Source organism: Numida meleagris, chromosome 1 (assembly GCF_002078875.1).
Source record: "Numida meleagris isolate 19003 breed g44 Domestic line chromosome 1, NumMel1.0, whole genome shotgun sequence".
Taxonomy (NCBI): domain Eukaryota; kingdom Metazoa; phylum Chordata; class Aves; order Galliformes; family Numididae; genus Numida; species Numida meleagris.
Window position 1 is genome coordinate 36,377,248 of NC_034409.1, and position 24,995 is coordinate 36,402,242.

A 24,995-nucleotide genomic window follows, 5' to 3' on the forward strand; every position below is an offset into this window, starting at 1 on the left:
ATGGCTCCTGTGTGCTTTTGTGAGACAAACAGGGACACTGCACTTTTTCTTTCTAGATATCTTCCTTGCTTTTCAGCTGAGTCCTCAACAGAATGAGTTGCGGCCTCTCTTCTCAGGCTAGCAAAAACCGTGCTGCTAAAATACATTTTCCTTGCAGATTCAATTCCATTTCCCGCTACTGCCATCTATGTGATGCCCGTGCTAAGGGTGGGATCTTCTCAGTTGTAAGGCTCCACCTCCTGGATAAACCTCATCCCATTCCTTCAGGTCAAACCATTTTTTCCTCTGTCCTGCTTCTGATGCCCCTTGTCCATAGACACTTCTTTTCCCCTTTCATATCCATCTCTAACTTTCTCCCCTTCCCAATGGTCACCTCTACAAGGATCTTCCCCTTGGCCCTTGGGGTCTGAAGGGTCCTAACTGATATGGGTTGTGAGCACCTCACACCCAGCTAGTGGCTGAGATTAACCAGTCCAGTGAATTTAGTATTAACATCACTGGCGCGCTGCTTCTAAAAGGTTTTCTTGCTGAACAACAAGAGAGAGCAATACGTTACCCCTTTGTCTATTGTGATCTGTGCCGGTCATCTGAAGAGTCTGGAAAAAGACATGAGGAAGGGTCCTCAGCCTGCACAAGTGAATGTTGTCAGTGAGGCTTTTCCAGTCACCTAGCTGTCTCCCTGTTAATGCCTTTTGAAATTTTAAAATAGGTCATTAGTTGGCAAGTTACTGATAGATAGAGAAATGCTACCAAGCTGAAAACAGGAATGTGTTTCTTTGGGCCAACAAGGTCAGTTAATAATATTAACCACTTACATCCTGTAAACACTCTGTAATCAGTGGGCTCCTCCCAGTATTAAGTACTTGTGAGGCCAAAGGCACAGACAGAAATCTGCCAATATACCATGGATCACAGCCATAGACAGGTCACTTATTGTGAGACTGGCTGTGAAATGAGAGAGAGGATTCCAGAATAAAATTCAGGATTGGATGAAGAAACCATCCTGTTAGCGGGGGGATAAATAAACCCAGCTGATTGCAAACAGCATGAACACGTGTGAATAAGCACACAAAATCTGTAGATAACTAGACAATACATATTAAACTGTTTTACATATAGGTATGACATTTTCAAATAAATGTAAATAATGTATAAGCTGCAGGCAGTCATATTCATGTAACTATAAATACACATATGCTTTTGTTCTCTGGCTACTTCACCTATCTAGGTGATACTATTCTAATAACAGGTATTTTTGTTCATGTTAGGCTTTTCAAATGCTATATCTACACACACTTAAAGAGATATGACTTGGGTCTCTGAGAGCATTCCAAAGAATGTGGCAAAATTTAGGAAAATTTAGCAAACCCTGAATTGGATTGCCTACATTCATGCCTCCTCTTTGATGAGAACTAAGTTTTACAGGTTCAGCTATCTGACACTTCCTCATACAGGACTGTACTTTCTGACATTCCAGTGTTTCAAGACCATAGATTTCTCTGTTTCGTCACCAAGTTCTAAAGTTCTTTTAAATAGTAGTAGTTCAAGCTACTAAGGAAATACTTGTTGGGAAATTTATGTTTCTTACTCATTGCAAATCAGGTACATTCTCCCAAGTAAAACTATCCAAAATTTCTGCTAAACAACAACAACAAAAATGCAAAAAAAACCCCAAAATAAAATAACACTTTTGTCTTAAATACTGTGGAAAAATATTTTGAACATTTGATACTGACAATTAAAAAGTAAAATAATCCCCCTCTAAGATTTTAATTAAAGAAATAATTCTTGAAACCAAACATAACTTAAAAATGATTATCTTTCACTTTTCCATTAAAACTTTGAATATCATTTCTTAATTTTCAGCATACTTGGACAGTTTTCATAGGAAATAGTAATTTTAATCTCAAGAAGACTTTCTTATTGTATTTTCTTAGCTAGTTAAAACAAACTGACTGAGCAGAACAAGTGAGGGTTATATATTGTGTTCTTTATATGCTTAACATTTTATGCTTAACGTTTCTACTAGAGCTAGTATCTGCAGCAAGAAGACATTAGACAGAAAGTGTATATCATCCTCATCTTAAAAGACATTAAAAAAGGATCTAAAACTAGAACAGAAAAAATCATGATCTCTTCTACATAATTATCTGGAAACATGGAATGACCAAAGTAATATTGTGTCCTACTGAGGAAAGAATAAAATATAAGTATCCACTGACCCAAAAATAAGAATGGATGTTGTGTGAGAGGAGCCAGGTACTTGAGATTCAATGGATAGGCCAGCTTGTCTGTATGAACTGTATCCTAACATGGGAACTTTAAACATGAAAGCGTTGCTTCTTCCAGCCTAAGACACAGAATGACAGAAGGTGGATAGTATGAATGGTGATAAAAGAATGTTGGATGCTTAATTTTTTTTTCCATGTGCAGTCTAACAATTGCTGGTAAAACAACAAAGTGATTTATTTTTCCAAAGAAAATGATTTTCACACTAAACCTTGTCTCCTTAAAAGAAAAAATATAACTAGAGTGTTTCACAGGGATGCAGTTATTCATAATGAAAACTAGTCTTTGAGTAAGATGAAACTCATCATCTATCTCACTGACTTACATGCACAAGTTGTAAAGAAAATAAAACTCCAAGGAATCACATCTTCAGACATATTAAATAAGAACTGAAAGACTTCTATGTCTTTTTTAGAAAAGTGTCAATTCTGCCTGTTGAGTTTAGCTTGCTAATGAGTTATAAAAACTAAAAACTTCAGGCTAAGGTTAGGTTGAGTAGCTGGGTGTGTTAGGTGTAATGCAATGGAAAGCACAGCAACGACAGCAGAGTAGCAAGGTCATAGGCCACAGCAAGTGAGGATCTGCTCAAACACAACAGCCATGGGCACAGAAATAAAGAAAAGAAGCTGCTTACCCTCAAAAGACCTCAGGTACAGAGGGATCTCTAGCAAGATACTCTTGCCTCCACTGCCAACCCTTAATTGAGGTCTGGGAAAGGGTGGATCCTGGCTCCAACCCCTTCCACTCATTGAGGTGCATTGCATGTTCCTGAGCTCCCCTGGGCTGGCCCTGCCTTCCCACCAGGTGCTCAATCACTGCTTCAAGCTGTGACTTATCGCAAGGCTTCTGAGAGAACTATAACAATGGTATGAGCCTTTCTTTGTTTTGAACCGGCCACCTAACAGTTCTTTTAGCAAAAAACACAATGAATATTCATCCATGCTTACTTTCTTGATACTGATTTTATAGGCTTCCATTAGAACCTCTTTCCTAGTAAGGAGTCCTTGACTTAGTCTATATAGTATCTCTGGACACAGAAGCTGCTCTAGTCCGTGATTATATTTGCCATATTTGTTCATGTGCTTTGAGATGGAGTGATCAGAGCAGCCTGCACTTGTGACTTGTTATATAGATTTTTCCACCATCGTAAAGATGTTTTCTATTTTATTCTCTACTTCTTTTATCATGAGTCTTTAGCCTTGTATTTCAGAACCCACTGAAGTATGGAGAACTATTTCCCCCTGAATGCATAATGTTTTATTTATCAACCCCGAATTTCATCTACCTTGCCACACTCATAATCCTTCTGGAACTTCTTTGAAGTCAATTTCTAATTTTACTACCATTCATAATAGAGTAATCATGAAACTTTGTCACCTTTCTGTTTAATCCCTTTTCCAGATGACTTTTGAGTATCTCGGTCAGTTTCAGCTCCAGAGAAGATGTCTCTGAGATTCCAGTGATTACCTTCTTTCACTCTAAGAAGCATCTATATATCCTACAAATCCTTCCTATGCTACAAACACTGCATTGATTCTTCCCCACTGTACTGTATTTGTACATACATCTATTGGCATCTTTCTCTATCATAGCTCTTTGCTATTTCTCTGACACATACATCAGATTTATAGATCTACAGTTCTTTGGATCTCTTCTGGAGCCCATCTGAAAAAGGACTTGTTACTTTTGGCTTTCTGACTCCTCAGATACAGGGACCTAACTGCTAGGTTATACCTGCCCCATTAATACATTTGTAATTGCATACATGAAATCCTCTAGGACTCCGGGATACCAGCTTATTCTAGCAATTACCTTTTATTCATTTTACTGATCTTTTTTGTTCCATTAACACTTCAATATCAGACAGACCCTTTTGTCATCTATTTCAAACTACTTCTGCCACACAAGTAGGAAATTCCACACATTCTTCTATGGTTGACCACAGATGTAAATAACATCAACATTTTTTCTCCTATTGCCTCACCTTCTCCAAGTCCTTTTTTATTCCTTTGATCTCCTATTGATCCTTGTACTCTCCATTTAATTTTGTGCTTTTGATCTATTTAAAAATAAAGCTATAAGGTTTTCTGTAAATTCAAAACTTTTTTTTTGCCTGCCTTATTCAGCTTTCGCATTCAACCGGCTTCCGTTTCCACTCAGTCCTATTTCCTTTGTAAACAGTATCTCCTTATATCTGATTAACTTTTTTATCTGTCTGTTTTGCAATACTGGTCTTTTTCAGGTCTTCTTAAAGCAATGTTTAATAATGTGTTTTCCATGAGTCAGTTCTCCTGCTGTGATTTGTTTCATCCTGGTCACTGTCTTTGTTGTACATTCCTACCTTTTAAAATATATTAAATACACTTATAGGAGTCTTTTCTGTACTTTTTTGGTCTTGAGTGTATCAGGCCTGTAGCACGGAGTATTCGTTAAGGACATGTTAGGCCGACTCAGGAGCTACTTCTCTTTTTGTGGTGTCTGTGTCTGCTCCAAAAACGTCATTTGTAGTAACTAAAAGTTTGAAGTCTTTGAATTATAAACATTACTAACACAGGTGATGTTTACATGGGGATGAACAAATTCTCCAATTATTACTGTGTTTTCTGTCATCACATCCTTATGATCTCTCTGAAACTGTCCCGGTGTTACTGCTGGATGTTAGTACTGCAGCTCTAATGCAACTTTTATCCCACCCATGAATGGAACAGGAATCTGTGTTATCTCTGGCTATAGATAACAGTTATCTATGAGTAATTTATTTATTGCAGTTGAGTTCAGATTTCTAAATGTAAAATGCCACCGTGGAACAATCTAATCCTCCCTTCAGAAATTATTTGCATCTTGATATTAAAGTGTTGCCCAATTACTTTTTTTCTATGGTTTCTGTTGTGCCAGTTATCACAAAATCCTCATGTAAAGCTTGTTGTTAAACTCACCATAAATTCTGTTTGAAGTAAATGAGAACATGCAACTGCATCACGAAGCTGCTGCCTTGTCAGGACACGGCTGGCTGACTGCAGGTATTCCATGGCCACTTTTTCTCGTGGAGTTGGCACAGCAACGAAAGGTTCAACACTTCCCAAACTACTCATATCCAAAGTCAGAGAGACATTGGATCCTCGCCTGCATTAGAAAATAATTAAAAGTTATTTCAAGATTAAAATTTGTTGTAAATCCCACACTCATGCAACTGATGTGACTGTGTAGTCTGTATAGTCACTGGGATATTTGGACGTACAAAAAGATTGGTTTCACTGGAACACTGTGTGGCCAGAAAATCAAGATTTTACAGATCATCCCACATCCTGAATCCAACAACTCACTCTGCAAAAGCAGTCTGCTATGGAGGAACTTCATATTATTCTTAAAAGTGGAAACTGCTCCTGGTATGCTACTTAATCTTTATGTATGCCAAATATGCAAGTGGTATGTTACTAAGGAAAAAATGTTTCACAGAAAGAAAAGAAAACGTATTTCTAGCATGTACGTATAACAAGCTGGAAATAAATTCATAGACGCCAGTTACATCTTTAGGAATCTACTCAAATTAAATATGAGACATGGAAGGGAAAAATGACAACATCAGAAGAAATAAATGGAAAGGAGGTGCCAGCATCATGGACACTCAGACAGTGGACAGTGTCATGGGTGAGTTAAGTGACAAGTGAGAGGCAGAACCAGCAATAAACCACAGGGAAAGGAATGGTCACGGGCTCAGAGCACTTATTCAGAAAAAATATGGGAAAATAAAGTTTGATTCAGACATATCTTTGAACTGTAAAAACACAAGTAAAGCACATTTCTGTGTTTGGTATGACTGCTAACGTTTTTGTTGCTTTCTCCAAATCACACATAAAGAAACATTTTTCCTAGTTTCAACCCATTAATCAAATGTTACCTACACAGCCCTTAACTTGAGGCATATTGATGGTGACAAATCCATGCTCTTTTAATTGTGATGACTAAATGCACATCTTTAGGCCTTAAGCAGATTTTCTGTATTTACTAATCAGAAATTGGTACTGTGAAGGCTATGAGTTAGTCAGCTATCTCTGAACTGGGCAGTGTAAACACATCTCTGATATCCACCAAGCAGCAATGTGAATACAGAGATGAGACAACAGAAGTTTAATCCCCTTAACTGTAATGCATACTGGCATATATTATTATAAGTACCACACAAGCATAATCAAACAGTGAGGCAACTGTCATCAGTACTGGGGGAATGCTTTCCCTTAGTCTGCAGCAAAAGTTGAGTTTACAGTTGCCTGTTACTCTCCTGTTGTTATCCATGGGTGGCCTAAAGATATTTGAATGCACACATATTTAAGTAAATTATTTGTCTTTTCTGATGTTCTGACTCAACTTTGTGCTAGTGTTGCTGTTCTGTTTTCAAATAATTTTTCTGTCGCCAGTATAAGTATACTCTAAGGGTTTATTGCTTTCTTCCCTGGTTGTAACCATACTAATAGAACACTCTGTTTTGTTCTGACACAGCTTCGATGCACTTCTCTCTCTCTTACACATGTCAACGGATCCCTTAGTAACTTTGTTTTAAATTAAACCATTTCTATCATGTCATTCTGCATGAATAGAAATGATTTCAGCCACCCACCCGCCAGTTAGCAAAACACAAAACTACAGTTGCCAGGAAAAGAGACCACCTGATGGAACCAGTGAATCTCAGATAGTGCCATAGTGTCCACGAACCTATTTCAGCTTAAATGATGGGTGGGTGACAGTAAGAAATGTGCTGTCCAAGCACACAGATGGTTACAGTGAGTCAGCAACAGAAGCTGTGGTGGGAGAGAGGCAAGATGGAGCAGAAGTGATTGCTGACAGCTGGCTGCCTCCTGGGTTAGACAGGGACAACTTCACTGGCAGAGGGAAGATGGAGGGGTAGGCTTCTGCTAATTCACCTAGGCAGAATGCAGGGCTGAAGTAGCATATTGAGCAGAAATTATAAGCAGCTGTTATATGATGTGTGTGATCTTGCTCAATCACACAGAGGTCCCACATGGTGGCTGCTCTCTGCAGGCTGGTCTCAGCTCATGGACCTGAGCCACTTCCTGAGGGACCATTCCTGTCTGTAGGATAGCCAGTCCCTCAGACATTCATCAAGGAAAACATCCTGTTAGACCACTTTCTCATAAAAACCATCTTGCTTGAGTACCTCTTCTGACCATGACTAGCAATTTATTCCACGGAAAAGGGCTGTCCCTCAAACAGGTGGCTCTGAGGGTTTCTATCACAGAAGAGATCTTTTGAAAATAAGCCAGAAATCTACAGAAGAGGTGTGAACTGAACCACTCCCAAACTGTTCAGACTATCTTTGGTTGGGAAATGGGTAGCAATTGAGATCCAGCCATACTTCTGGAAGAGTCTACTGAGATTTCCCAATATAGAGGAAAAGTATTCTCATTGTTTAGTAACAAAGTACAGTGAAAATGTTAATATTTTCTTTGGCTTTTACACTGTTATAACTGACAGTCTTGGCAAAAAGGCTATTTCCTTTCTAACAACAACAGAAAATATACCTGGTCTAATTATAGCTTTGAGTTTATAGCTTTTGCCATTTATGGGGATTATTGACGAATACCAGTGTTGAAAACCAAATAACTTACTCTGGAAAGAAAAAAATAGCTTTATCTACATAATTAACACATTGGAATCTATATACCGTATAAAAACTGAATAGAGGACAGAAAATAACTACCTAAAGGACAGCAACCTTTTTAGAAGATCCATTAGAAGGCATAGGATGGATAATAGCGCTAAAGGTAATTCTTCCATAAAAATGGGGAATTCAACACTTTTAAGAAAAATGCCTAAATTAATACAAAGCTTTTAATAATGTTTTCACTAGGTAACTATTGCCAAGATTAATATTAATCATATTGACTACTTTACTGAATTCCAGACCATACTGAGGGACAAAGCTGAAAACAGGACATTTTGCATGATGTTGAAAGATCTGGGAGGGCATGAACTTGTCATATTCTTGTATGTTCTCAGATGCTTGTAGTCTCAGATTCTGCTCTGGCCTCTTGGATTTTCTATGTTCCTCTCATAGTTAAATTGTTTACTTTCTGGAGAGAAGAGTAGAAAGCATGTTAGGCAGTGAGCATTCCTTTTCTTGTGTTATTGGAGAGAATGCACAATAGATCCGTGGGATCACTGACACTGCTAGTTAGACAACTAATTTTTCTTAGATCCCTCTAAACACCCTGCCTACATATAGGTATCCTCCCATTGCAAATTACTGTGAAGAAGGCATATGCTTGTTTTTTCCCTTATTTCTGAATATTTTCAATTCTATGCCACAATCCTCTATAAATACCTTTATTTTCTGTGCCCTGTGTTAATAGCCTGGGCCAGTTAGAGAAGACTGATTTGTTCCTTTGTGAGCAGAGTCCCCTGTCCTGGAACACCTCGAGGTTCTGTCTTGGTGGCGATGTGCATCATGTTACGAATCTGTAAATGTTCGTGACAACATCTCACTGAAGTTGGCTTGAGACTAAATCTTCCGACATTTCGTCAGCTGAGACAGCCACATCATTACTGGGTATGTGAATAAGTGCAATCAGGAAACCACTTGTGTCTGTGTATTGTCTAGTACCTCAGAGGGGGGCCTACTACATACTCATGGCCCTCTTTTCAATAGGGCAATAGGAACAAGCCCACTGATGAGAATCCACTGGAGGATTTTTAATGGTACATTTTACTGATTCAGACTCTATTAGAAGTCAAGGTAAAAAAAAAAAAATGCAATGTTTATTTTATTTGTTTCAAAACTGTCAAAAGGAAGCTCCACCTGTCCACCTCAGGGAGCCAGCAGGTTACTAAAGGCTATTAATCATTAGCAAGGTCATTTCCAGGTCTTCCATAACCCTAAAATTAAGCCATGGCTGGTGATTATGAAAATCCAATTACCCAACACGTTTTTTTCCCAGTTGATTATTTAAGCTGGGCAATTTCTTTAAATACACCTTTCCGTGTTTATTCAGCACTCTCGAAAAACGCAACGCCCAGATTCCCAGTCCCTAGCGGGCCCTGGTGCCTCCCGGCGCTGGGGCGAGTGGCAGGGCCGCAGCCTGTCGGCAGCCATTGCCCTTCAACCCCGCCACTGCAGGCACAGGAGGTGCTTCCGCTCCGCGTGCCCTCCTCGCCTCCTCGCCCTCCTGAGGCCAAAGGCAGGCCTGTGCCAGTCCCGGGTGGAAGGAAGCCATTAACGAGTGGGAAGAGCAGCGCTGGCTGAGACTGCTAGGGAGGGAGCTGCTTCATGCCGGGAGATCCTCTGCGCACAGGGATGCTCAGCAGGGCTTCTCTCCCTGTGTTTTATGGCAAGGATGTCAGGAAAACCACCACTGTTCCTCCATGAGTTTGATTTCTGTGGTATTCCTCTGGCCTAGACATGGGTGCTGATGCTCAGCTCTTGCTTGGCTACCCAGTGAGCATTCAGGTGGGCTGTAATTGCACTGAAGAATCACAATTGGGCAAACGGTTTCCACCACTTACTGCCTGACTGATGCCTTTTCGAGTGCCAGAACCATCTTGCTTATCTAGTTTCATGTTTCAGGAGAATAATTCAAAGGAAAACAAAATTAAATTCACAAAATTAGGCAATTGAAAAACTATAGGACCCAGCTTTCCTGCTGATATTAAAAATAGCTAAGAGAAAAGGGTCATGCAGATGAACAAATGGATAAATAAAGCTGTTGTGGGGTGGGGATGTGAAAAGCTCAGCAAATCAGAAAAGGACATAATGTTGCTCTTGTTAGTAATCCTGTATTTTGAGATAAAATAAATAAGAAGAGTACTGAATAACTCCCATTGACTTCATCAAGAAAAATCAGATCCCGTGTTAAGAAAAAAGTAGAAGAGAGGATATACGTAGGGGTCAAAAAATCTGAATATACTGCCATTTCCTATTAGCCTTGGGCAAACAGTAACACAGACCTTCTAATATAAAACTGAGGCATTTCTTCACAAATCAAGATATACAACGTCCATTACAATCAGTCATCAGAAGATCAAGTGATGACTCTCATTTGAAGTGAAATATAATTGGATAAAGTAATATTCAGTGTTGTCAAATAATTACATTTAATATGCATAAAAATAGTTTATGCATTTTTCACAAATGTTACTTGCTCTACACTTGGTAGCCTGAAATATGCAACACTCTATTTACCAACAACCTAAACTTTAAAAGAGAAGATTCACCTTTTCCTAGGTCTACATCTTTTTCATGGAATTATAGAGCTCAAGTGTTTCAGTTTTCTGTTATGATGGAACATATGTTAAAGAATATTCTGTTAGAAAACAAACACAAATTATGATAATATGCAAATGCCATAAATGTAATTATCCTCTTATTTACTACTATTTTCGCCAAAGGTCAATCAGTATCTTCAACAGAAGTTTGAGAAAATAGTGAATAAAAAAAATCATTATGCAACTATATGAATGTCATCCTAGTAATAAACATTGCACATAGAACATATAATGCACTTTTTATTTTTACACTGCTCTATGTGCTCTATGAAACGCTGAATACTACGCAGGCCTATGATGAAAACTCAGTTTCCCTATTGGTCTCTAATTTGCCTGCTAATATTTTGGAGTTCCATACCTGGGGTTCTCAACACTTTTAAACAAATCAAACCACGTCACACGAACTGAAGTGCTCAAGACTCAGAAGCTGCAGTCAATGAACCAATGAGGGGAAACATGAATTAGCATGAGAAGAAAGACTAAACCCCAAAGTTCCCTAAATCTGCGTCATTTCTCAATTTATCTTAAATCATTTTGAAATCATTTGTTGCAGGTTTTCTTCTCTAAAGGCAAGTACACTTCAACTGATTTTAAGATCCATTATCACTGATGTCAATATTCATTTAAAAACAAAAGCATAAGAATACACACTAATTTTGACAGAAAATCTGTATGAATACAAAATGACTGATTTATGTTGCATTAAAGGGTAATATGCATCATGACCAATCAGTGCAACCTGATACCTAAAAGGACCTACTCCACTCAGTTCATATTTGGTCATTTTGCAGCAAACTTACTATGTATAAAAATAAATAACGAACACAGTTCTTCAGATCATTTCCACCTTCTGCACTGTGGTGTGCAGATGGTCAAAACCTGATCTTCCTGTCCTGATATCCTGTAGAACACTAGAGGGTACCTACTGAGCTTCTCTCCTGCCTAGGAACTATGGAGTTCTCTTTTTCTATGGGCTTCCGGCCTCATTTCCAAATAAAATGAAATTTTCAATTCTTACACATTAATCTTTATTTGGCTCTGATTCTCTTTTGCTGGAGAGGAGATACTGGATGGATAAGTAGATATTAGCACGATGTTTCCACAAGCATGCTTAACAATTCAATTGTTAATATTACTGATATTTACAGCACTTCTGCATGAGATAAATCCGGCAGCCATTTATGTGGGCAACCCCATGTCACCTACCAGAGGAACTCACTCACAGTGCAAAAGAGGTACACTGGATATAACACTGGGGCTAATACCTATCACCAAAAAGCCATAGCTAGAGGACATTTAAGCTCAGCACAGTAAGAGATGCAATTGGTTGGGGTACACTGATCCTAGGCATCTTCTGGAAGGAAGATTTGCCATTTCTGCTTGCATTTACCCTATTCACATGGTTCTCCTCATAGTATTCTAGTGTTATGCTATTATTTTTTTACACTTATTTGCCATTTGAACAGCTGATGCTTTCTGCCCCCCACTCTGAGGAAGGGGTTTGGAAGTAACAAGAGCAGACTGTGTGCCTTCTGAAAGAAGAGCATATACAGCTATTGGGAAAGAAGACTTCCACTCCACTGCAGTCTCTTGGACAGAAGTAACCTTCTGGCAGAACCTGGCAGCATCCTCCAGCCCTCTCTGAGTCCACAGGCACTGATGAGGACCCTCAGCTATAACATTTTGATAGCTTCTCTGGAAAGTGAAGGCATTTCACCCTCCAGAGGGTCTGATCTTATTTCCAGAGCCATGAGCAAGAGCAGGCCAATACCTCTAACACTAAATTGCAAACAATTCTCAGGATCTACTCAGAGCTCAGCATGTCAAAATGAACTACGGAAATGGTTTTGACAAGTACTTCTGGACTAAGTTTTAAGCAATCAGTATCTGGTTAGGACAGGAATGGCTCAATATCCTGTGGAGGAAAACAGCTGACATGAGAGTAGTTTCAACTTTCTCTCTTTTAATCATGCTTTCTAATGTACTGCCAATTCACTCCTGTTCTGCCCTCGATAAGGCTATGCCGTTCTGCTACGGGAACTGACTGTTCAAAAATACAAAGCTTATACAAGCTCCCATCTTTTCCTGTAGATTATTTCTATGATCAAATTGCATTTTGTCACGCAGACTCCTCTCTCCAATAAAATTTGAATGGTAACATAAAGCTATATTTCAGACTCATTCTTACATATACATGTTTCATGTTTTCAGCATGGATGAAAACTGAGTTAAAAGTTCAGGAATGAAAATAAATGAAGATGATAATTTGTTGTGCTCATTTGAGTTGTTTGTTCTGAGTGCTGAATAAATGTTTTCTAATTTATGGTTAATTTGCTTTAGATGGTAGAGCTTAAATTGAAAGCAGGCATGTTTATTGCTACTATTAGCTGCTTGCATTGCAGTGTTGTTCTATTTCATACTGGAGGCCTCACTGCACAAGCACACACGATAACCTGTTCTGTCTCCAATTAATACACATGCTAATTTAAACCAAGCTACAATGAATATTAACAAAAGTGACTGAAAGAATAGGGAAATAGAAAAGAGAATTAAAAGAATAGGGAGATAGAAAAGAGAATGGAGAGGAAAAAAATTTAGTTGTTAAGGCTGCACAGATTGAACAAATGCTCAGGTTAAAGAGTTCAGATAACGCATAAGGAAAACCAGAGAGAAATGTTAAAAAAATTCACATGTTCTGTCTGCTGTGTCTTTTGCTTGAAAATTAAAAAAAAAACTAAAAAATTTAAAATATATATATTTTTTATCATTTCCAATTTAGATCTCCTGGGTAGGTGCAGTCTGATTGCTTCTCCCAGGATATGCAAGGCTCACTTCTTTGCTAAGCACTATAGAGTGCCCAGAGGGTGCTGGCCTGCAGTATTCAGAGAGATGCCTATCTAGCCTGCCTAAGAGAAGAGATCTAATAAATGAGAATGAAGAGCTTTGGGGAGGTATTTTTTTAAGACTGCATAACTGAGACATTTTGTTATTCAGTTGGTCAGACCTATGGGAAAAAAAAAAAAAAGGGAAAAAAGTGATCTTGGTTTTTTACAGCTTTGATGATTTTTTTTTTTAAATATAACAGAAGTAATCTCGATAAGTTTCTTTAGCATCATGTGTTCTACATTAATTAACCCTGTAAGCACAATTTCTGCCTCCAACACATACCTGCTGCTCACTTAAGGAATAAAATATGCAATCCTTAAATCCAAACAAGCAAGTAAGTAATCCATTAGCATATTAATGTACTACAATACTCTTCTGAGAAAACCAGCCAATCTGGAAAAAGACATGGATAGAAATATTCCTCATGTAAATGGGCACAGAGAGATCTTCATGCAGTATCAGTAAAAAAAAAATATTTTTTATTGTTACTTGAAGACTAATCAGTACAATGAGTTCTTTCCTGGTGCATTTGCCATTTGGGAAAGACAGGAAGGAACATCTGGGAAAAGAGGCGTTTACTACACCCTGTCAACCTTAAGATAATAAAAAAAGCACATTCCTTGTTTATTTGACTTGGTCTTCATTATCTTTAAACTACTGCAAGTGTCACAGAGAAGATTTCTAAGCAGACAAATGAATTGTTAGTGCACTTTGAAGAAATCACTGAATGACAGCAGTTCCTGATGAACCAAAAACCCGCAGGCCCACAGCGTTCTTCAACAAAGCTGCGCCATCTATGGACAGTGTCCTTCGCTCCTGAAGGCAGCTGATGCAATCCCTCCATTCAGTGACATGGTAGGAGAAGTATCTCAGGCTGGCTGTACAGACCAGAAATCCTTTTAGCTCTTACACTTTGGAAGACACAGTCCCATTTCAGAGTGACTCATGTGCTTAAGTTATACTGCAGGTTGATGGGATTTAGGCTCTTAAAGACAGGAGCCAGAAATGTACACTTAGGTCCACTATTTATTTAAGTATGTAAACCTTTCTCTGTTCTCAGTATTTTCTTCTTGATTCACTTCACTTTTCTTTATTAGTTTCCAGCCATGCTTTCTATGGGAATGCTTGCTCAAACAAGTACATTAATTAATTAACTACATTAATTACCTGGATTCCTTTTGAAAATGGGGTTTAGGATATCCACTTGGCTTTGCAATTTGAAATGGAGCAATGCTTGAATGCTTTCAAAAGACAGCTGTAAGTGTCCAGTACCAGGGTTTTCTTTACATTGCACTTCAGAAATTAAATATATCTTTTTAAGTTGCACTGTTGAGCTGTACAGTCCTGTTTAGGGCTAAGCAGCAGTTGAGAAGCAGACAGGTAAGTGGCTAGGAGTTCCTTTCTATAGAGCTCAGCAGGTCCCATAGCTTGTATATGGAGGCCTTGGCCATGCCTACTGCTCACCTACATCGGAGATGTTCCTACAGATGAATGCATTGGCTGGGATCTGAGAAGGGAAACGTGTCTGTACCTGTGCCCAGAGATACAGGCACGGATCTGAGTAAAGGCTTCCTGGATCTACTCTTACACATACACTCCATCAATGAATTAGTATGGCTGGAAACTTTGAAGTGAAATAATTATAATTGCTTCCGATTCGTAGTTCTCTATTAGCAAAAGATTCATGACCTCAAAAAACCTTACAGCACTTGATATAAATTCACTTCAATTAATTTGAATAGAGAAGGGAAATGTGAGGAGTCTGATAAAAGCAGGGTTACTCTAAACACACATCGAGTAATGAAATAAAGAGCACGGAGAAGTTATATTTGAAAGAAAACTAAACTGCTCTCCTTGCCCCAACCTCCACTCCATCTCCCTCACCCTAAATACTCAACAAGTAGGGCTCCGTATAGCTAACGATTCAGCATGTGTCACATTAACATATATGGAAGGGAGTCATGTAGACATGAAGTTGGTGAACTATGTCCAATCAAAGGTTAACTTGTATCCTGTTTTCAAACAGCCACAAAGAGGAGGTTTAGGGAAAGGACACCAGCAAAGCAAGAATTAACAGTTACTTACTTAACACTGATATTTCTGTCAGTACACCCTCCAGCTTCAGGCAATCTGTAGCTTAGGAACAACCTGAACGAAGTATTGATGCGTATCTTTGTGTCTGGTGGCTTCTTTTCCAAGATTTTCCCTCCAGACAGCTCTCTTTGCTCACTTTATGATCTCTGCAATGTCCCTGGGCCATGAGCTTTGTAGCGTGGAGGGACTGAACTGGGCAATAGCAAACACTACACATGGTGACTGGAGTGGAATTTAGGCCATCCGTATTGGGGAAAATGCTTGCGATAAAGCAGAAAACATTTATTTCATTCTAATCTTATCAGCATAATGCAATTCATTCTCTGTAGCTGAAGGATTACCCTTGGGATTAATTACAGTACCAGCTTTCCGATTTTCACAACGCCTTCTTCTTTCACAAACCTATTTAGAAGGGTGCTCTGAGGGCCAAATTCTCTTTGCAGATACCCCTACAAATCCACTGAGGCAAAACAAGCTAAATAGGGTATGAAGTGAAACAACACCATGCAAATTGGATTTGTTAGCTATCCTTTACTTTGCTGCAGCCTTGATTGTTTTCCTTTATTTGTTGTAAGACCACACTGTTATGGCCACTATCAAACACACGGAAAGGAACTGAAAGCCTTTAGACTGTACGAACATCCTCCAGTGGAATTTGCTATGACTCAGGAAGGATTTGAGACATCTCAGAAAAAAGAGATGGAGCTTCCCAGGGGACAGGGGGGTAGGCTCTGCTGCCTCCTGGCCGGCACTGGCTCTGTTTCTCATTGGCAGCGTGGCTTTGCAGGGAGCTGCTGCTGGCCATCCCGAAGCACTGAGATGGAGTTCCCTAGAGAAATACTGTGCTTAATGACATTTTTCTGTGTGGGAATTATATACAGCACTTCCCCTTCTGATGCCTATCACATATTTGAGCAGTCATTTGAAGTCGCTGTGTTCTGTTTTGCTCCTCTTATCAAGATGCAGTATTAACATAACAAAGATAATTATAGCTACCATAAATTAATAACAACAATGTCCACTGTTTGTCAAGCATCAAAAGCACATTCTTTGACAGGGCACAAAAGGGAAGTCCCTGTTCCCAGAAAGAGATATCACTGTCATAGCTTCTTACAGATTCAATTGGCCTGAGGACAGAATGAAGAGTTCAAGAGTCTGGGTATTTTATGAAGACAGGACACCGGTTTGCATGATTACCTTGGATTAGTCACTTAACCAATTAATGTCTCATTTGCCTTAGCATGAAAGCAATAAAAAGAGGTTCTGAAAAATGTCAGTCATACTAAGCTAAAGCTCAAAGTCAGAATGTACCAGCCTGGACATGATGGAACCAAGGCAGACAAACAACTCTAGCAAGAACTGGGCTGAAATGTCAGTGTTGCATGGAATCAGCTACCTCCCATAGGCAATGTTTCTTGGGCTAAGCCATTCTCACAGCATGCTTGGGGCATCCTCACGTATGCTGTAGTAACACTGCTTCTCTGTTTGCTGATGCTTGCCTGACTGCCTGTACACATCTACTACTTTGCCTTATATTTAGATTTTCAGGTTTTTTGATAGAGAATCATTTAATTTCTGTGTGTATAAAGAATCTTGTACAAACAGATCCTGATACGTGACTGAGGCATTCAGGTGCTGTATTAATATAAATGCTAAGAGAATTTACCACAAGAGCCAAGGAACAGAAATACCCTGACCTATAGCAGTGTTATTTGAGGAAAGGTGTGTTTGCAAACAAGTGACATTTCTGCTAGCAAGTGATGTTAAGCTTTCTGTACATAGTGATTCTGACTGCATAGGAGATCTCTGCTGAATTTCGAGGGCTGGCTTTTTCCAAAAATAAGCAATGTAATTAGTAAACTGCCATCATTTGCAAGTGTTCTTCTGACAAGGCACAGAAATAAAATGAATTATGATTGCACTCAAATAAGAGAGTCATGGCCTGGAGTATTAACTGATGGCTACAATGTAAGCTGGATGCTTAGTAACTATTGTCTAGTATGCAGCTTCCTGCAATTCAGAGACATACTTATTTCATATTTCATTTTTGGAGACGCTTATGTTTTTCTTTTCTTTCTTCATCTGGTGTTCTCTGTCTGTTCTTAATGTTTTAAATTAAGGGCAACTGAGGTAAATTCAACTTTAAGCAGTCCTGCAGAACAGCTGGACGAGAGGAATTGCATGATCAGTGAGAAATACAGTGCAAAACAACAGAAAAGGTGAATTTGAGGCATAATCCCTTTACAGACATTAATGGGATAATTCAAGGAAACTTTATAAAAAAAGTCACCAGATGTGAAAAATCAACCATAACTGTAAATATCAAAACTTTGTATCTGGTATGGGTGCTCCTTTCTGCACTGGTTGTTCATATTCCTGACATCAGCACCTGTGGGATCTAATCAAGGACCCACGAACTGCAATATAGCTCACCCCGTGCAATACAGTAGCCTGACTCTTACAATGTAACTGATGCTCTCCTCACTCCTTTTGTCCTTAGTACTACATTTCCAAACAGCCCATGCAAAAAAAAGCAGTATAGTTGGTTGTAAATGCTACTGATGGATGCGTCCTGCAAGGGGCTGAGCTGTGAATATGGAGCACTCGAGTCCAGCTAATTTGCATCCTCACTTTCCCAGCTGTCCCACTCTGCCTACACATTAGCGTCAGAAGCCCTTTCTGGGATGGCTGGCTACAGAAGCAAAGCAGAGCCAAAGAAGTCAACCACTGAAAAGCTGCAGCCTTTGGTTTAGCTGTTTGACGGAACAGTGCTTAAAAACCCAAGCCTGCTGCTGGACAAGACAGAGGGATTACTCACACAGCTCAAATTACCGCATGCCCAGGGCAACAATGGCCTGTGTGATCCTAGGCCTCCAGAAGCATTTAAATATTAACATAGATATTTCCCCTCAGTTTCTTGTGCTGTGTATTACTTTTCAAAAGATCAACTGGACGAATCACTGCAAAGCCACCAAAACTGTCTACCAGATGGCGGCCACTGATTAATTTGTCTTAACTTAAGCCAAAAAGGAAGAAAATGTGAAGGGTGGAGCAGTAAAGACAAGCACAATCAACATCCGACCAAAGAGGGTTTCCTGTCACCTTGGGAACAACACTGATTGGCACTGTGGTTTCCTGTGTACAAGCTAAAACCAGTAGCAACTGGAGTAACAAGAATAAACGCAAGATAAGAGACCTGGGAAATACAATAAAATTATTATAAAATTCCCGACTGAAACTCACAGGATGGAAAAGGCAAAACCAAGTGTAGGCATGGGCTGCATTCTAAATGGAGTGCTTCCCTGCATCTGAGAGGACTATGAAGTGATACCAGAAGATTTTTTCTGAGCAGTGGTGGGTTAGCTTGCCTGAATTATCCCCTCCAGAAATGAATGTGAAGAGCTCTGAAGAACCATCAGCTCTTTGCAAGAGAAAAAGAAAGGAACGTGGGACTATTTAGAGGTGAGCAAGTGGAGATAGAGCTAGGAGAGGCAATGTACCATCTCCCCATGCTAACATGAAGTAATTTGCAAGAGGTGCAAGAGGTGCTAGAGACACAGGGAAATGGACTGTGGGCGTATGTTTGGGGGCTGGCACATAGTTATTTGCATCTATTTATTTAGATCATTAACTCCCAGAGAGTACTGCTTCAAAGAGCTCTAACTTCAACCAAAACACCTTCTAAAGCAGCCAGGAGTCAAACAGTTAAAATATGGTATTTAAAAGGTCTTTGTTAGGCTGCTGCCTGAGTTCACTTCCCCTTCAGAAACAAGACAATTCACATTCCTGCCCTTTTCCTACACTGCAGATAAGCAGAGAGGTCTACAATGAACTTGGCTGAACAGACATTTGTGCAATTTGGGGGTCTGTTGTTTGCAGAAAGTTTTCAGGGAGACCTTGCACTAACAGAAATGTTACACCAGTGCAAGCTGGATGTAAAGCATAATTCTGTATCTAGTCATGAATTCACACCCTAAATGAGACCTTTTACCTCCCAGCCAGACAAGAAGATCCTCACACGTGGATCCCATTTCACATTCCCCACCACTCAGACTACTTTCTCTCAACACTGCAGTGTAGAGCCCCTGCCCTTACCCAGTCACGCTGTGGCCTTCAGCTAGCTGAGATGGCCTCAGTGGTCCCTGGGGAAGAAGGACAGTGCTGGGCTGTAGGGAGACCCAAGCTGAAAGGAGGGTTACTAGAAGGCATACTCAGGACTGCTCCCATCATGTGAGCTGACACACCAGATGTACACTTCTTGATGTGCAAATCACATCAACAAAAAGCAATTAAGCAGTGCCAGGAAACAGTCCCAGGCACTGATACTCGGTAATCAATACTGCTGAATTTCAAGCCCTGCTCTTGGCTTGCTTTTAGCCTTTGCCAACAAGACTGCTTCAAAGCAATTAATTCCCTGGCATAGTTTGGGAATGAGCACGTGCACCAACAATTCCTGGTAGCCAGTCAGCATCCAGTCCTCTCCCTTTTAGAGGTAAAGGAAGTTTGGCAGCATAGACACTGACTAACTTCTTCTATTGGCCTCAGTGCTAGTAAATGCTTCTGGATGTATTGAATTTGTTAGTCCATCTTACACACTTGGACAGAATGTAGCTGAGAGGTCTGCCAAATTAGAGAAATGGTTTTTTAGGTCCTTCTGTTACTTTCCTTTTACTCGCCTGAAACAGTGTGCACCAACAGTAGCACATAGTTCTCTCACTGTTCTTTAGATTGAGGGTGTCTTCTTGCTGCAGCCTTTCAGATGTGGGCCTGACAGCCTGTACCCAGCACAGGAAGTTTGCGCAGCATATTCAAAGTGCTCCAATAAGCTGGTGGCAGAGACACAGGGCTGGAGCACAAGCTTTCTACCTCCCAGCTCAAACTTCTTTTACTGGTCCCCGGTGCTTTCCAAATTCCTTCTAATAGGCGATCAGTGTAAAATTGTTCTCCAGCTTTTACTTTTGTGTTGGCACATAGCTGTGCTTTGAACAATTGCACTGACATTTTCCTGAAAACAATCCTAGGATTTAAATTAAGAACGCAGAAAGCATATTCTGCTCCACACAATAGGGTAAATTTATCCTCCAAATCTATGCAAACCTAGTATATTTTAGCCAGGAAATTCTAGGCCCCTTCCTGTAAATATATTAAGTTCCCATGCTTGTGTCATAAACTACAAAAACTGGCATGTTTACAGTCCTCAGATTGCAAGGTGCTACCATCTGTGTATTACTTTAAATGATTACTTGCAGTAGCTGGTTTTATATAAAGATAGCAGATCAGCAACGCCATAATTATATTTGCAGCACCAACAGAGCTCAGTGATTTAAAAATCAGAACAGAAACAGAATTCTTAGAATTTTTTCTCATCTATTAGAGTAGAGATTTGGTTGAACAGTGATATCCTGAGATGCAGATGGGTTTATATAAATGAAACGAAGCATACACCAGGTTTTTTACCTTGTTTCCTACACATCTTACTAAGTTGAATGAGGGTATTCGTTTTGCATCCAGTGGCATTAATATAACTAGTCATTTTAACAGATACTGCTTTTCTAACATCAGGAGAATAAATATTACAGTACTTGAAATCCATGGTATTTATCAGCTGGATGGCAATTGATAGGGAACAAAAACCGTATACGTGGCCAGAACAATAGTTTAGTTTGTGCAACTATGCAGAATAACTACAAAGGTCACCCTGAAAGTAATGCCTCTTATTTATTTCCATGGAAACTACAACAGATATGAAGAGCACAATGACACAATTTGATAGAGCAAATGCCCAGCTACAAAACACTACTTTTCAACATAGCCAGCGCCATTAGCTATGTATTTTTGCCAGCGATGAACTAGAGCCTGCGTGCCATGCTTGCCAAAATCTGCACCAGTGGAGGTGATCCAAAGTTTCACAGCTGCGATGACAGCATCATTGCTAGGAAAATGTTGCCCATGCAGCCCAACTTTCATTGTGCTCACATACACTCTTTGGTCTCCATAAACATTCAGCAAGCATTGAAGAAAGTCAATGGCTGTAATTTTTTCCGTATGGAGGAATCCAGTTCCACACCTTTGCTTCGTACACACTTTCATGTCAGATGCCATTCTGTCAGACTGCCCCTCTGCTGCCATCTGTCACATGGCAACAAAATGTAACAGAACACTGGTGGGAAGGTTCAACCTCTGCTGCTATACTACCAAAATCCATCTGCCTTTGATGTTGTGGGCCAAGATAATAAAATAGGAGGCATTACTTTAGGAGCAGCCTTCTTATGAGAACAGAACAACCATCAGTATTAACATAGGAATTTTCCTCAAAGTCCAAATTGCCCATAATTTCTCTGTAAAGGTGTCAAATAGAAGATGTTTCTGAGGAAGGATGCCAAGGGAAGGCAGAGAACAATCATTGTTCTCATTACTTCTTTGTATGGACATGTACGAGTAGCTCTTGCTAATACATTTCTGATTCAAACTTTACCTTTTGGCAGTGAGGTCCATAGACTAGTATGGGCTAGTAATACCAGAACTAAAAAACAGCAGCAGTGTCTGGGGAGAAAGCAAATACATTTGTAAAACAAGTGAACACTGTGCTGTGTGGTAACTTATTTATATCCCCTCTATGCTTATGTTTTAATAACTCACTGCTCGTACTAAGAACTTTCAAAGCCTGACATGTCAAAAATGTCACATCCCACAACACCAAACTCTGATTTTGGCTGGAACTGTTCATATCAACACGAATTTTAGGCCCCCCAGCTGAATTAAATAAAGCCTTACTCTGCTGGAAATATATATATATATGTATTATACATATAAACCAACAAAAAGTTAAGAAGAAAAAAAATGGTAACGCATCATTCATGGTTATATTTACGGAAAAAGAAAAGACCATTTACATTCTAAATTCAGGTATTAGCACTATGATATATGACAGTTTGTCACAGAAGACACCCACAGGAGAACAACATTAGCTTCTCCTGCTCTTTTGGTCAGGAACAACATTGTGGGTGTTGCCAATGGAAAAGACGTTTGCTGCAAAGGAACAGCAATTGTGAAAATGCCGGAACAGAGTACCAAACAATTCAGATATCAGGAGACCTGGAAGAAAAACCTTCATCTGCTTGGCCTATGCCTGTAATTAACAATAACAGAAAGGTGACTGATAAGCCTTTGGATTAAAAAGCCTTTCACCTTTCCTCAGCCATCCACTCTTCCCCTTTTAGCCAACACAACTTGAATGACTCCCTGAATGAATGCCAAGCATGTGCTGGCATCCTCAACCAGATCCCAAGACAGCAATTCAGCTGTTTCATCCTATTCAGTTCTGACTATGCAGTCACCTGCTCTGAGATCTACAGCCAAAGCTGGACTAAAAATTGCTTGCCAGTTCACCATTAGCTATTCAGAATTTACTGAACTTTACCCAGATTCTGAACCTGGGAGGGGGCAACCCTGGATATAAATACAGACTAGGGAATGAGAGGCTGGAGATCAGTCCCACAGAAATGGATAGAATCACAGAATCAAAGAATGGCTTAGGTTGGAAAGGGCCTTAAAGACCACCCAATTCCAGCCCCCTGCCATGGGCAGTGTTGCCACCCACAAGCTCAGACTGCCCAGGGCCTCATCCAACCTGGCCTTGAATACCTCCAGGGATGGGGCATCCATAGATTCTCTGGGCAGCCTGTGCCAATGCCTCACCACCCTCTGAGTAAAGATTTTTTTCCTAACATCTAACCTAAACCTCCCCACTTTTAGTTTAAAGCCACCCCCCCTTGTCATATCACTATCAGACTGTATAACAGTCGGTCCCTCTCCTGCTTGTAAGCTCCCTTCAAGCACTGGAAGGCTGCAATGAGGTCTCCCTGGAGCTTTCTCTTCTCCCAGCTAAACAAGCCCAGCTCCCTCAACTTTTCAACCTTCTTCAACCGCCAGCCAGGTGAGGGAAAGGGTCGTCCCACTCTACTCTGTGCTGGTATGGCCTCACCTTGAGCACTGTGTGCAGTTTGGGTGCCATAATACAAGAAAGACATAAAATATTCGAGCGTGGCCAAAGGAGAGCTACGAAGATGATGAAGGGTCTGGAGGGCAAGACCTATGAAGAGTGGTTGAGATTCATCCAGCCCAGAGCAGAGTTGCTGAGGGGAGGCCTCATGGCAGCTGTAGCTCCTCACAGGGAGCGGAGGGGCAGCGCTGAGCTCTGCTGTGACAGCGACAGGGCCCGAGGGATCAGCATGGAGCTGTGTCAGGGGAGGGGCAGCTGGGGGTTAGGGAAAGGGTCTGCACCAGAGGGAGGTGGGCATGGAACAGGCTGCCCAGGGCAGTGGGCACGGCCCCAGCCTGCTGGAGTTCAAGGAGAGTTTGGACACTGCTCTCGGACATAGGGCTGGGTTTGGGGATCTGGAGTTGGACTCCGTGATCTTTGTGGGTCCATTCCAACTCGGGATATTCTATTCTGTGGGTGTATGGACCCCTGAGGACCCGCAGCGCACAGGGAACGCAGAACTGTACACAGGCAGCACAGCAGCCTCCCGCCTGCTCTAGATGTCGCTCTTCCCCCGGCCAAGCCCAGCACCGCTCCACACCCGCCCGCAGCCCAGCCTGATTGCTGGCTGGCTCTCGGCAGCCCTGCGGCCCGGGCAGCCCCAGGACGAGGTCCCGGTGATGGGCTGTGTATCTGGCTGAAAACCAGGTCCTAGCTGTTTGATAGAGTCCGAGAGCAAACCTATGGCACTGTCCGGCCCGTGCCACTTTCTGGACATACGAAGCTATCACAAGTCTGGGGAATTAGCCTCATTTACAGCTGCATTTATCAAGGCACCAGGCACCAGAGTGTGTGCCACACAAAAATCAGTTGTGGCACCCTACATATTTAATAATGTGTTGCATGATCTACTGGGAAGTGAGTAAAAAAGCCTTTTCAGAGAGAGATGCAGCAAAGGAAAAAAAAAAAAAAAAAAAAAAAAAAAACAAAAAAAAAATTAATCGAAACCAAAGAAACGTTTTCTGCACCTACNAGCTGTTTCATCCTATTCAGTTCTGACTATGCAGTCACCTGCTCTGAGATCTACAGCCAAAGCTGGACTAAAAATTGCTTGCCAGTTCACCATTAGCTATTCAGAATTTACTGAACTTTACCCAGATTCTGAACCTGGGAGGGGGCAACCCTGGATATAAATACAGACTAGGGAATGAGAGGCTGGAGATCAGTCCCACAGAAATGGATAGAATCACAGAATCAAAGAATGGCTTAGGTTGGAAAGGGCCTTAAAGACCACCCAATTCCAGCCCCCTGCCATGGGCAGTGTTGCCACCCACAAGCTCAGACTGCCCAGGGCCTCATCCAACCTGGCCTTGAATACCTCCAGGGATGGGGCATCCATAGATTCTCTGGGCAGCCTGTGCCAATGCCTCACCACCCTCTGAGTAAAGATTTTTTTCCTAACATCTAA

The 24,995-nt window shown here is 40.6% G+C and overlaps 1 protein-coding gene across 7 annotated transcripts in view; it reads right to left on the minus strand.

Moving 5' to 3' along the window:
- Window positions 1-24,995, minus strand: part of PTPRR (protein tyrosine phosphatase, receptor type R) — a 145,194-nt gene that overhangs the window by 28,736 nt on the left and 91,463 nt on the right. For all 7 annotated transcript variants that reach the window (XM_021385167.1, XM_021385168.1, XM_021385169.1 and 4 more), the window contains one exon: window positions 5,226-5,412. In XM_021385167.1, coding sequence (XP_021240842.1) covers window positions 5,226-5,412 — 187 coding nt within the window. The remainder of the gene's footprint in view (window positions 1-5,225; window positions 5,413-24,995) is intronic.